At 54.3% G+C, this 12,810-nt stretch overlaps 8 protein-coding genes across 8 annotated transcripts; 3 read left to right on the top strand and 5 right to left on the bottom strand.

The window, feature by feature from the left end:
- Window positions 1–39: 39 nt before the first annotated feature.
- Window positions 40–966, bottom strand: N7510_004640 (uncharacterized protein; the record flags this gene model as incomplete). The annotated part of the gene is made up of 3 exons (XM_056976566.1): window positions 40–645; window positions 724–849; window positions 901–966. The coding sequence occupies 3 exons, from the start codon at window positions 964–966 to the stop codon at window positions 40–42; spliced, it is 798 nt and encodes a 265-aa protein (XP_056836522.1).
- Window positions 967–1,656: 690 nt separating this feature from the next.
- N7510_004639 (uncharacterized protein) lies at window positions 1,657–3,340 on the top strand (the record flags this gene model as incomplete). The annotated part of the gene is made up of 5 exons (XM_056976565.1): window positions 1,657–2,034; window positions 2,116–2,217; window positions 2,273–2,920; window positions 2,976–3,111; window positions 3,162–3,340. The coding sequence occupies 5 exons, from the start codon at window positions 1,657–1,659 to the stop codon at window positions 3,338–3,340; spliced, it is 1,443 nt and encodes a 480-aa protein (XP_056836521.1).
- A 1,059-nt stretch (window positions 3,341–4,399) lies between these two features.
- N7510_004638 (acyl-CoA thioesterase) lies at window positions 4,400–5,579 on the bottom strand (the record flags this gene model as incomplete). Its single annotated transcript, XM_056976564.1, has 2 exons — window positions 4,400–5,251; window positions 5,322–5,579. 2 exons carry the CDS (start codon window positions 5,577–5,579, stop codon window positions 4,400–4,402), a joined length of 1,110 nt encoding a protein of 369 aa, XP_056836520.1.
- Window positions 5,580–6,109: 530 nt separating this feature from the next.
- On the bottom strand, window positions 6,110–6,642 carry N7510_004637 (mitochondrial 37S ribosomal protein bS6m; the record flags this gene model as incomplete). Its single annotated transcript, XM_056976563.1, has 3 exons — window positions 6,110–6,431; window positions 6,531–6,562; window positions 6,619–6,642. The coding sequence occupies 3 exons, from the start codon at window positions 6,640–6,642 to the stop codon at window positions 6,110–6,112; spliced, it is 378 nt and encodes a 125-aa protein (XP_056836519.1).
- A 54-nt stretch (window positions 6,643–6,696) lies between these two features.
- N7510_004636 (glycine decarboxylase subunit H) lies at window positions 6,697–7,635 on the top strand (the record flags this gene model as incomplete). Its single annotated transcript, XM_056976562.1, has 3 exons — window positions 6,697–7,018; window positions 7,149–7,211; window positions 7,322–7,635. Coding segments are annotated over 3 exons (699 nt in total), but the record flags the coding sequence as incomplete, so codon positions are not given.
- A 301-nt stretch (window positions 7,636–7,936) lies between these two features.
- Window positions 7,937–10,372, bottom strand: dscA (ubiquitin-protein ligase dscA; the record flags this gene model as incomplete). Its single annotated transcript, XM_056976561.1, has 1 exon — window positions 7,937–10,372. The coding sequence occupies one exon, from the start codon at window positions 10,370–10,372 to the stop codon at window positions 7,937–7,939; it is 2,436 nt and encodes an 811-aa protein (XP_056836517.1).
- Window positions 10,373–10,734: 362 nt separating this feature from the next.
- N7510_004634 (cation efflux family protein family) lies at window positions 10,735–12,149 on the top strand (the record flags this gene model as incomplete). Its single annotated transcript, XM_056976560.1, has 2 exons — window positions 10,735–11,025; window positions 11,076–12,149. 2 exons carry the CDS (start codon window positions 10,735–10,737, stop codon window positions 12,147–12,149), a joined length of 1,365 nt encoding a protein of 454 aa, XP_056836516.1.
- A 188-nt stretch (window positions 12,150–12,337) lies between these two features.
- N7510_004633 (putative NADH-ubiquinone oxidoreductase 14 kDa subunit) lies at window positions 12,338–12,706 on the bottom strand (the record flags this gene model as incomplete). The annotated part of the gene is made up of 2 exons (XM_056976559.1): window positions 12,338–12,585; window positions 12,673–12,706. The coding sequence occupies 2 exons, from the start codon at window positions 12,704–12,706 to the stop codon at window positions 12,338–12,340; spliced, it is 282 nt and encodes a 93-aa protein (XP_056836515.1).
- Between the last annotated feature and the right edge of the window lie 104 nt (window positions 12,707–12,810).

The following is a 12,810-nucleotide window of genomic DNA, read 5'->3' as shown; positions in this document are numbered from 1 at the left end:
ATCCTGCTGTGGCCCCCACCGCCAGGCGACCACCAAACCTCACGTAAACCAATTATCGTCCAGCTCGTTCAGGTTCATTAGGCTATCGCCCTCCAGCTGCCCCAGATCGCCCTCCCCGAGTTGGTCCGTCTCGAGGAACAGGTCATCAAAGTTAGACTCGCCCATGATCTCCGCATCCCCGTCCTTCTGCAGCTCCAGGTCAAAGACGCCGCCTTCCCCACCACCATCACCACCACCATCACCACCACCACCACCACTAGGTGGCTTGGCTTTGTCGAATGTCGATCCCGAGAGAAAAGCTTGATTCCCCAGTGCGTCATCCCCGAAATCCAGATTGAGATCAAAGTCATTGGGACCGCCTGCGTTGTCATTGAGCACGGAATCAAAGTCGATCTCTTCGGGCACGGGTTCCGTTTCTTTTTCTTCTTTAATGGGGGTGTCGGCGTGAGTCTCGGGCATGGGCGGTGCTACGGGGGACTGCTTCTCTAGCTTGGGTTCGACCGGGTGGTCGTCGACAGTGATCGGCTCAGCCTCGAGCTCGACTTTGGGCTCGGCATCGCCCATAGCCACATCGTCGATGGGCTGCGGTGCCGTATGGGCCTTGAGGGCCTCGTAATCTTTCTCCAGAAATGCTTTTGCCATGAACTGCGAGAGGTCAGCACAAATCAAAAGCAAAGCCGGGGAATAATCGGCCGATCGTCTTCAATAATAGATCATGCTTACAATCTGCTCCGACAGGTTGTCCAGGGCCTCTTGGAAACTCGCGTAGTAAGCGGGGATGGACCGCTGCAGCGTGGTCTTGGAGGGCATGGAAGCTGGCTTCCTGAAGAGGCGGCCGGTATCGATGAGCTGGGCCGGTCAGCGGGGGGTCTCCAAGGTGCGCGGGGGGGCCAGACTGACCGTACGCTCGAGCATGGTCGAGAGCTCCGTGAGGGAGTCCGGATTGGCGTAGTTCGGGGCAGCCATGGTGGGTGTCGCCGTCAGGCTGGGCAGTGGGAAAGACGAAGTTGTACAGTCGGCGGCACTAAACCCGGGCGGGCATAGCGCACCCCCCACCCCCTAGCGGCTCCGTCTCCCTTCTTCTTCTTTCTTCCTTTCTCGCTCTTCCTTCGGTCTTCGCTGTCTCGATTTCTTCTGCACGTCTTGCTGTTGAGCTCTGTTCAGTTGTTTCCTTCTGTCTCTTCGCTCTGTCCCCCTCGTGCTTTTCTCTGTTTCCTCCCCCAACCCTGTGTTGGTTTCCTGGGTGTTTCCTTGGCTCGCTTTGTTTGCTTCCGCACCTCGATCCATCCGGGCGCTTTCAGCAACCTTTCCAGCGCGTGCCCATTCCCGCGCCAACCGCGACCACTCGTGTGCAGCTCACTCCAGCTCCTCCCTCTCTTCGTCGGGAGTGTCACAGATTCCGCCGTGCTTAGTCCAGCGCTTTTGACCGCGTGTTTCTTTGTTTCATCCCCCCGTCCGGCTTCTCCTTTTGATTTGACCCGCGCTCGTCTATACCACTGCTCCCTATAGGTCTCACTGCCCGACTGTGGTCCTCTGCATCTCTTTGAAGCTCCTGACAGTGCCAGATCGGAAGCTTTAAAATTGACCACCTTTCCGTCTGACCGGCTCGATCGTTTCCCTCCCCCTATATCGATATACCCCCTACCACCACACACCATGGCTGAAAACGTTGCTGCTCAGACTGCCTCTGCTCTGCCATCTGCTCCCCAGTCCTCTGCAGGTGCTCAGAACCAGCAGTACGATGCGGGCCAGACCAATGGCCAGTCCAATCCATCCCACATGCCTCCTCCGCCCCGCCCTCCCGTCGTCATCCCGCAGAACACCAACCCGATTCCCACGGCGATGGGTTCGCCCATGTCAGGCGGGATGATGTCCCCGACGAGCGGTGGGTTTGTGCGCCGCGCTGCCCCAGAGCCCAACAAGAGGGCCCTCTATGTGGGCGGATTGGATCCGCGGGTTACGGAAGATATCCTCAAGCAGATCTTCGAGACCACCGGTCATGTCGTCAGCGTCAAAATAATCCCGGACAAGAATGTGAGTGTAAGGAAACCCCCCCCCCCCTGAGTCGGCCGTTACCGCCACTCTGGACTTCTTTTGACGCTGAAGATGTTGCAGTTCAACAGCAAGGGTTACAACTACGGGTTCGTTGAATTCGACGACCCAGGTGCGGCCGAGCGAGCGATGCAGACACTGAATGGGCGTCGAATCCACCAGTCGGTGAGTTGGAACGATCACCTCATATCTTCTGGTCTAACGAAGGGGCTTGTTTCAGGAAATCCGTGTCAACTGGGCGTACCTGTCCAACAGCACCAATAAGGAAGACACCTCGGGCCACTTCCACATTTTCGTCGGCGACCTGAGCAATGAGGTGAACGATGAGATTTTGCTCCAGGCCTTCTCTGCCTTTGGATCGGTGTCTGAAGCCCGGGTCATGTGGGATATGAAGACTGGACGCTCGCGCGGGTACGGCTTCGTCGCGTTCCGGGAGCGCCAGGACGCTGACAAGGCACTCAACTCGATGGATGGTGAATGGCTCGGTTCTCGGGCCATTCGTTGCAACTGGGCCAACCAGAAGGGCCAGCCCTCGATCTCGCAGCAGCAGGCAATGGCCGCCATGGGCATGACGCCCACTACCCCGTTCGGTCACCACCACTTCCCCACCCACGGGGTGCAGAGTTACGACATGGTTGTGCAGCAGACTCCGCAATGGCAAACCACTTGCTACGTGGGCAACCTCACCCCGTACACGACCCAGAACGACATGGTGCCGCTGTTCCAAAACTTCGGTTATGTCATTGAGACTCGTCTCCAGGCAGACCGGGGCTTCGCCTTTGTCAAGATGGACTCGCACGAGAACGCAGCCATGGCCATATGCCAGCTCAACGGCTACAATGTCAACGGTCGTCCGTTGAAGTGCAGCGTATGTTGCTCTTCGTAACTCGCAGGGAGGGAGCATTTGCTAACAGTCAATATAGTGGGGCAAGGACCGTCCTCCTACCGGCCAATTCGACAACTTTTCTCCGCAGCAGGGTGGTTCCCCGGCCTTCAACAACCAGCAGCCAGCTGGCTTTTTCCCCCAGTACGGCGGCCCTGCTAATCCCATGAATCAAGGTATGCCACTCGTTTCGATTGCCAGTTTCAAAACACTAACGATCAACTAGGCCCTGCCCCTGCTGGCCGAGGCTGGGACCAGCAAGGCAATAACTTTGGCGGTCCCGGTATGCCCAACCAGGGCTATGGCCAGGGCGGCGGCTATGGCCGTGGCCAGCCCATGTCTCCCACGGGCAACTGGGACCAGTCGAACAATAACAACAACTTCAACGCAGGCTACCAGGCGTAGACTGTGTATCCATCCACCGCTAGCCGGGAGAGAGAAGTTGCAATCGTGCCGGTCCACGAAAGACTCCACCGCCGTTTTTAGTTTACCAGCTGCCGGTTCAGGCTTCTCTCCAACTCTTTGTTTCTGTGTGATTCGTTTCAAAAATTGCCCCCATTCTGAAGTGGATTTTCAAGCGACCAAACTGCTTTGTGTCTGAAATGCAATTTGTGTGTTGTGCACTGCACCGAATACCCCCTCCAAAGTCCACTTTTGGTTTTTTGGTTTTCATTTTCTGTTGTCTTTCTTTTCTGTGTCTGTTTGTTTCTCCCTCTGACAAGCTTGGGCTTTTCCACTCTCCCCCCTCCCAAAACCAACCACAAAAGCGACATTCTCTTCTTGCTTTTAGCTTTGTGTCTTTGTTTTGATCTTTGTCTCTGTGTCTTTGTTTATCCATCATCCATTCCAGTACACAATTCTTGTGCTGTATCAAAGTTGCTTTACTTCTTCATGTCTGTCTTTTCTTCGGCTCCCCATTTTTCCTCTCCGTGTTTTATATTGCTCATTCTTCTCTACTCAAAAACTTTTCTCTCTCTTTCTCTCTCTCTTCATGGGTTCATTACACCATGGCCATGGTCTTTCTCTCGGTTTTTGAAAATCTCGATCGTTGCATTTTCTTTCTTTCTCCTTCCAAAGAGTATTTACTTTTCGTATAACCCTTATTATGCCGTGACGAATTTTCTTTTTTGGGCCGCTTGGTCCAGCCAACCTGTCCTATCTGCTGGCGCTCTTTTCGTCTGTCTATATACCAATTTGCCCTTTCATCCTTTCTTTCTAGACTGATGAAATTCTGACGTTGTCGTATGGATTAACGCTCGTCGGGTTGGTGAAGGGTTTTTTCTCTAGATCTCTAGATAGGTCCATCATATCCAAGTGAAAATGTCTAGCTTGCTGTCACAGGCAGATTGAAATACAAAAGGTTGTTGATAAACCAAGTAAAACCAAGAGGCAAAAAGGGAAAGGTACGCTCAACTTTATCAATATGTCTTGGTCTAAGCTTGGTATATACAATTCGGTATTGGATCACAGCCGATCGAGTCTCCGCAGTCGCAGCATACTATCCTGTATGGTGGTCGCCAGCAACGTCCCATCAGGACTCCACAGATAACTCTCATGCACGGCCCTATTCTCCGCAGACCGCGGAGTCCAGTTCTCCTGGACGAACCACTTCATCGGCAGATTCAGCGGATCAGCCTTGCCGCTGTCCTTATCAACAGCATCCCAATCCACCATCCGGAGTGCCGGTCCATAATGATGCACAATGACCATGAGAGTCAGACTCGCCATCTCGGTCCAGTGCTTGATTCCCAGCGCGCGCGGGATGAGAAGCAGCGAGTTCTTGTCGCTGGCGTACATATGTGCGCAGGCGTACAGATTATCGTATTCGCCCTCTGCCTCTCGTTCCCGGATCTGTGAAATTGTAGCGCACGGGTCTAAATCCGGGGACCCTTTCATCCGATACTGCGTCAGCTGCCTGTACTTCTCCGGATGATCCTTGACCTCCGGGGAGGAATTGTAGTCTTCCATATCTACCTTCCGGACGTCAAGGCCCGGGAATTCGCGCTCGACAATATTCCCCTGATTCACAGCATCGATCCACCAATCCGCATCCACGCTAGGGCTGAGCGGCTGCTCCTCTGCGCGCTTCGCATTGAGGATCGGCGCAAACCGCTGCTGCGCGGTCTGCGGCTGGTGTCCGAATGTTTGCTGCTTCTCGTCGCGCTTGAAGGAGCAGAGACCTGAAAAACAGATCTTGCCGTTTTGTCGTGCGTCCACAGAGCGCGTGCAGTACATCTTTCCGTCGCGGATGTGCCGCACTGTGTAGATGTACGGCACATCTAGGCGGCCGGCTAATATAAACGATCCGGTCATATCCTGCCGACACATAACATACAATGAGTGAGAAAGGACCAATCAGGTAAATACAGCAGAAGGAAAGACGAACGTGAATCATAAACCCCTTGTCCACCGTCTTCGACGCCGCATATGCCGACTGCGCGTAGACATGGCCGCCAAACGAGCGCGTGCCCTCGCCTGGGGGAAACGGTGATGCGAGCGAGCGGAAGCACTCAATCTTTTCTGGCGAGCTGGTGCCGGGCACTGCGATCTCTGCGTCGGGGAGACGCTCCACGGCCATCAGCTCCACCCATGAACGCGGGGAGGGTGGGACGTCCGAGTCGGCGGAGGGGGACTTCGGGGTCATGTGTTTTGGGAACATGGTGCGTAATCTGGCTGGCTGGCCGGTGTGTCGACGGCCAGAGATTGGGTTTGACCGGAGAGGCCCTCAGGAGTGGGACGGAGAGGGAAGAAAGGTTGGTTGTTTCTTACCTCCGTCGGGGAAGCTGGGGAACCTCGGCTGATCCGCATCCCGTGACTAACAGACTTACATGCCGGAGTATAATAATTGCCGAATAGAAGATTGGGATTTATCGCTATAATTCAGGTCGGTACAGCAGGGGAGATAGATTATGTAGCTATATGTTCCCCTGATGTGGTACGGGATTCCAATGCCTATGATATGACCATGGTATAGTATAGATACAGCACACCCAGAGAAAAATCAATCCGATTGCAAATTATACACAGTAATGCGCCGGTTGTGCAGACAGCAGAAGAATCGCCCCGATTCCCCATGCGATGATGATACAGAAACAAAAAGACGGAGATGCCGGCCATGTCGAGTCCACATATAAGCCCAATCCCCAATAATCAATCCCCATCCCAAAACCCCAACTAAGAGGAAGGAGGAATCAGATCCATGATACTGCGATGATTATTCCACTCCACCTTGCCCTCCACATCCTTGATCTCCTCCAGTTTGTCGCCCAGCTTCACGACGGAGAAATTGATCATGCGCGGGTCGAGTCCGAGCGTGCGACGGACAGACGACTGAACGGGCCCCGAGGCATCGAAGCGCATGATGAAGTGGTGGCCGTCCGTGTAGCGGGCTTGGTGGCGCGTCGTCGGCTTTGGTAGGCGGAAGGTGCCCCAGTTCGTGTAGCCGCGGACAACGCCGCCGGAGCGGATTACCTGGGCGCCGGCATTGCGGGCGATTCTGTTTGTTTAAGAGTTGTTAGTGTTTGGGAGGTTCTTGATGCAATTGACGCAGAGGTGGGACGTGGATGTGCGCTGTTTGCTGTCGGGAGAAACGTACTCTCGCACCTCGTTGATGCTGCCCGGACGGACCTGCAAAGAGTTGTTAGCAGGTACCTTCAGCACCGAATAATCCGACCGCAACATACAATGGCAATCAACTCGTACAACATTGCATCGAGTGGTTGATTTGTTGGCAATGATGATGAACTAACTCCAAGTTCAAGGGGCCGGAAAATCCTTCCCTTCCCTTCCGGCCCTCGGCTTATCAGCCCGTGACCGCAGTCCTTATCAGCTCCGCCGGAGAACGAGCAGCATTGGCTTTCCGACCTGCTCCATCACTCTCCCCCTCTTCCACCTCTTTTCTTTTCTTTGCCTCTCTCTCTCCCACACAATTTTCTCCCGACTTTTCTAAAATGTCTGTTGCTCGTGCTGTCCGTCCCTTCGCCTCGCGGCTGCTTGCCCAGCCTCGAACTCCCCTCTGCCGCGCCGCGCCTGCCCTGCGTTTCCCGCGGGGAAGCACGAGGAACTTCTCGCAAAGCCCTCTGGGTGAGTACATTCCCTCCCAAGCTGGCCAGCGCAGTCGCATGAAGAGACCCAAGCTGCAATTGCAGTATCGGATGCACTGCGGTCGTCATGAGGATCAATTGGTTCGCTAATAGCATCCGTTACGATACAGCCCAGCTGAAGAAGTATACCGAGTCGCACGAATGGATCGAGCTAGCTGACGGCGGTAAGACTGGTAAGTGATTCAATTCAGTTCCACAGAACAGCCAGTCGTCAATCTAGGCTAGCAGTTCAATGTCCCTGTTGTATGGTATTGATTGTACTGACTCGAAACGAAATATCCAGCCAAGATCGGCATCACCGAGTACGCCGCCCACTCGCTCGGCGACGTCGTCTACGTTGAGCTCCCCGAAGCCGACCTGGAAGTCAGTGCCGGCGAACCCGTTGGCGCCGTTGAGTCCGTCAAGTCTGCGTCTGACGTGCTGTCGCCCGTCTCCGGCAAGGTTATCAAGGGTAACAGTGTCCTGGACGACTCGGCCAAGACCATCAACGCCAGCCCTGAGGGAGAGGGCTGGATTGCGGAAATTGAGGTTAGCGATGCTGCGGAGTTGGAGGGGCTGTTGGATGAGGCTGCTTATAAGGCGACTATTGAGGAGTAAGGTACATCTGAGGTATAGCTGTGTGTGCGACCGAGAGTCGGGGGATGAGTGATTTGAATTGTGTGTGTTATACTATTGGTTGTATGTCCTAACGGAGCCGGACGTTTTTCCTTCAACGCAAGTGTTTTAGATTATGCTCGAGTCCGATGTGGCTTGGCTTCCCCGTTCAACAGGATACTTGATCTTATACCATTCTTCTCCAAGCAGTAATCACTGACTACATGTAGTCGACTGACTCCACGTCTACCATAAAACCATCAATTCGAGATCTATGTACATAAATATAAACATACGACATGAGTTATACAGGAGGAATGGATTCCCGACAAATGGGACACTGCAAACGAAGTCGCATCCAGCTTTCAAGACAGGCCGTGTGGAAGATATGCCGACAGGGCGTCACCATGTAAGTGCGACGGCTGAGGATACTGGTAGCTCCATCGGTGACACTACTGCCAGCACCAGCTGACAGCGCCGGGAGGACAGGGACCTCAATATCCTGCATGCAGATGGCACAGTCGAACATGGCCTTCTTCCGGTCGCGGTGCCGCAGCTTGTCATCATCCTTGGAGTCGCTAACCAAATCTCGTTCGTCGGCCCGGAGGGACGTGATAGACAGAGTGTCACCACCACCGCCGGCCTCAAGGTCCTCGTCCGCACCAGTAGTGTCGCGCAACGTGGGGTGATAATCATATGCCGGAGGAGCCCACCCACGGGGAACGAAGAAGCGCGGACCTAGAATATCCTGGCTAGCCAAAACCCAAGCCTGTATCCACATCCAACCTGTCATGGTAAGAGCGGTGGTCCAGTCCGGCCGAATGAACAACACGTTTCCAGGGGCTGTGAGGAAGTACAAGAACGGGAAAAGCCTTAGAATACTTTGGCCGATCACGAAATCCCAGCGGAGTGCTTTGCGACAATTCCGCATGACATTTCGATGGATCTGTGGTACCCAGAAGGAAAGGTAGATCGACGCCAACAAGCGTACATAGATTGATCCAAGTCGTCTTGGCAAGAGAAAAGCCCAGAAGGATAGGATCAGCATGCCAAATAATGCAAAATAAAACCGTGCATACATAGCGCCCACGTCGGCCCGCACTTGTCTTGGGCCCGGGGCAGCCGGGCGAGCGATGGTAGGCGGCGGCGGTGACGGATCCAGTTCTTCGGCAGGCGGGTCTTGATCGGGTGCTATAATGATCGGGGTAGCAGCTGTGTCTCGCACGGCTGTTACAGGCAATGGTAGCGTTCCAGGGCGCACAGCCGGTGGAGGCGGGATCACCGGACGCTCCGGTTCGCGTCTCTCCGGCTCCTGTACTGCCCAGATCTCCATCATGAATCTCATCCCAATGTAGCTGACAGAAAGAAAAGCCAAAAAGGATGCAGTCGTCAGAACCAAGAAGGAGACTGCTGCATAAAGCTCCAATACGATGAAGATGAGAACAAACGCATCTCCCAACGCCATCAATGCAATGGTATAGAAACTGACACGGCTCCGTGTCGATGGAGTGGAAGCTTCCTTAATCTGGCGCAAAAGAAGAGTGATCTGCCCAACAAATACAGCAGAGACCACGAAAATGAGACGAGCCGCATATTTACTGTATTCCTCATGCTTCGGCCCGGTCAGATACAAGGTCTCCGAGGGAGGAAATTCCGGTGCTCCTTTCGTTTCGAGTATGTAGCCACAATCTGGCGAGAAGACAATGGCCGACATCACCATGAGAGGAGGATCCGGAATGGGCGCTCCCATTGGGTAGCGCAGCTCACGCTCCATTTGCTCGAGTAGCGGTCGGTTCGCAACATCGTCACCAACCATGACGGGGTGCTGCTGCATATAGATTATATGCTCACATCTGGGCGCAGGAAATTCGACCTGCTCTGTCCCTGCCAGAGACGACCAGGGAAACAGAGTCGCGGGGCGATTCTGCTTTTCGGATACGGTATCCGAAAGCGACTTGAGCAGGAGTCGGTGAGACAGCTCATAGGTGTCTGGCGAAAGCGCGAAATGTGGTAATGAGAAGACCCCACCAAACTTCTCACTTGATGTGCTCAACATGATTCCTCCCGTCTCCGGGAAATGCACACCAAAGAGCGACATGTACCAGGTGCTGCCCCAGAAGTCGTCACTTTCAACGGCCAGGTTTGCTCGGATTTCTCGGGCAACTCCACCACCGATGCGAAGCTCTTCTTCCCCAGATTCCTCCAAAGTGAAGTAGAAGGTGCCCTGATTCCCGGTGATGTTCGAACCGAATTCATGGGTAAAATACTCGTGTTCGAGCGCGATGGCAGTCGTATTGAGAGATACACGGCGAGTTGCATCCTGTGTACGCCGCATCCAGTCCCCGCGCAGCTTCCCCGTCGCGTTGCGATATACCGGGACCTGAAACTGGGACAGGTTTAGGGGGGGCTCGGGGGACTCGCCGGCCAAGTCTATTGGAAGCTCCAGCCCGGCATTCGAGAGAGCAGAGCGCAACTGCTCACGCGCGCGATCCTGCACATGCGGGAACAAATCCCAGGCATAACTGTCGTTCTTCCTGACTCCTGCAAATGGAAGCCATCGATCCGCCAGCGGATCAAAGTCCCCATAGGTCGACTCGTTCAGCAGGCGCAGCGCATGGCGCTCGCGAACGAGCTCGCGCTGACGCTCTCGGTCCTCATCAATCAAAGGAGGGCGCGACTGAGAGCTCAGGAGCAGGTAGAAGACGAACAGGAAGAAGAAGAAGGACCCGCGGTTATCCATCAATGATGCCACAGGGAGCCGGGCATTAAGCGGTGGGAGAGTGGAAGGAGAGGATGAGCATCGCGCGGAAAGAGGAAGAGAGGAAAGAAACCCAAGTAAGTGAGGAAGTAAGTGAGTTAATGAATGAATGACGAGGTCGAAGAGGAAAGTGCTGATGATGATGTGCACGAGTCGATACTCTGGGCCCCGCCCCTTCCGCCCGTCGGCCTGACATGACACCTGAGGCAGCCATCCACGATAACCACCTGTTCCTATCCATCTTCACTTGCACACTCCCTCTCTCTCTCTCCTCACCTTTCCACTTTCTCTCAGTCTGAGGCGACATACGGCGCGGGCGCTTTCGCTCGCATTCCCCCCGCGTGATGGCTTCTAACATGCCAATCCCTCAGCCTCCGCGCACCCCGACTCCGCCCTCCGCCGTCGACGACGTTCCCAATCAACCTACCTTTCAGGCTCTGGACCGCGATGCCCTATCACCATTAGTGGACACCTTTCCAAAAAGTGCCTCGCTAGAGACAGCGACGAAAGACCATGTCAGCCCTATGGTGCCCTCGTTCAATCCGACTCTTGAGGATGCTGCGAGCGACAGCGACGCGGCGGGACCCTTCAATTTCAGTACGACGGTTATGGCGAAAGGCCCAGTCCCAAAATCGGTATGCATCAGTCTTGAATTTGCTCTTGCTTTTACTGACGGGTAGAACAGCAGAACATTGGACAGCGGCGTGGCCACAAGTATAAGCACAGTAGCATTTCTCACCAGATCTTCATGGAGCCTCCGCCTCGTGCGCCCCTCGCTTTACCGAACTCGCTCCCCATCCCCACACTCAAGGAATACCGCATCAGCATGTCCAAGGATCAGAAGACTCGTTTTTGGTGGAGTGTATGCCACATGTTCGTCGCGGCATATACTCTCTGGACCGCGCACGGGTCACTTGCGATGACCGCACTGTCGCACTTGATTCTATTTGATTCATTAGGAGCTCTACTATGTGTAGTTGTGGATGTCCTAAGCAATTTTGAAGTGTGGAAGCGATCCAGCGTGCGACACCCATTCGGTCTGGAACGCGCCGAAGTCCTGGCTGGGTTCGCCATGTGCGTGCTCCTGCTCTTCATGGGTCTCGACTTGATATCTCATAATCTGCAGCACTTGTTGGAGAAAGCCGGCCACGAGCCACACCACTCGCACGAGCATGACCGAGTTTCCTTGGGCAGTGTGGACATTACAGCCGTTCTTGCCATCTCGTCGACTTTAGTCTCGGCAATGGGGCTGAAGAACCATGCGCGCATTGGAAAAGCGATGCGCTTTGCGTACATTGAGTCTCTTCCGTCCGTCCTGAGCAATCCCTCTCACTTTCTCACACTCTCGTGCTCAACACTTCTTCTTTTGCTCCCGTTGGTGTCCATTCGCATATATGATTGGTTGGACAAGCTGCTTTCTGGAACCATTGCCATCTCGATGTGCGTTTTGGGAACGCGCTTGGTGAAAACGCTTGGGTCCATGCTTCTCATGTCCTACTCTGGCCAGGGCGTATCGGATGTCATCAAAGACATCGAAGCAGACCCCTCTGTGTTTGGCGTTGACGATGTCCGATTCTGGCAGGTGCATTATGGACTGTGCATGGCGAATCTCAAGCTTCGGGTTACTGGCTCCGATGAGAATCTGGTCCGGCTTCGGGAGAAAATCTCCAGTTTGATTCGGAACCGCTTGGGTGGAGGATATGGCGGCGGAGGCCAGAAATGGGAGGTGTCCCTTCAGTTCACCGTGGAGCGTACATAGAGTATATACATGGCATAGCATACCCAGTCCTGCATTTGCATCGATTGAGCATTTCTACGTGATATCCCACCTCACATCACAGAGCACTGTCAACCATAAATGGTGATATCAAACCACTTGAATTTTGATACAAAAGAAACTAGAAACACAATGCAACACCCTCTTCCCCTTTCTCTGGGCAACATTTTTTATGGCGCCGTAGCCAGAAGAGTGCCCGCCTCGACCGGAGAACCCTCTCGCTGATCTCTCCGCCGACGCTTCTCCAGAATAGTCTCTCGCCGCTGCGCGAGCATCTTCAACTGCCGTTGCTCCACACCCTGGAGCCAGTAACCGAAACTGCCACCCACACCGGCGAAAAGGGGGTATGCCCAGAGGGCTTCCTTTTGAAACATGGGACGCATCTCGATGCCGAGTTGCCAAAGGCGGACGGCGATGCCTTCAGAGATTGATGGTGTTAGCTCATGTATACTTATAGAGCATCCTTATAGAAACCCAATGGAAAGCCGAATAACAAGTCACGTACCGAAGCCGCTCCAGAAGAGCACCTTGTGGACCATGGTCGCGGTCGCCCGGACGTGTGCGGATAACGAGGGAAATTCAGGGGTCGACTGGGGATCCGACAAGCGTGGAAGGCGAAGCAGGGAGGTGATGTAGAGGGATC

Source organism: Penicillium lagena, assembly GCF_028827675.1.
Source record: "Penicillium lagena strain IBT 129212 chromosome Unknown utg000002l_segment0_segment0, whole genome shotgun sequence".
In the NCBI taxonomy this organism is placed as follows: domain Eukaryota; kingdom Fungi; phylum Ascomycota; class Eurotiomycetes; order Eurotiales; family Aspergillaceae; genus Penicillium; species Penicillium lagena.
This window is presented reverse-complemented; position numbering and strand designations above follow the sequence as displayed.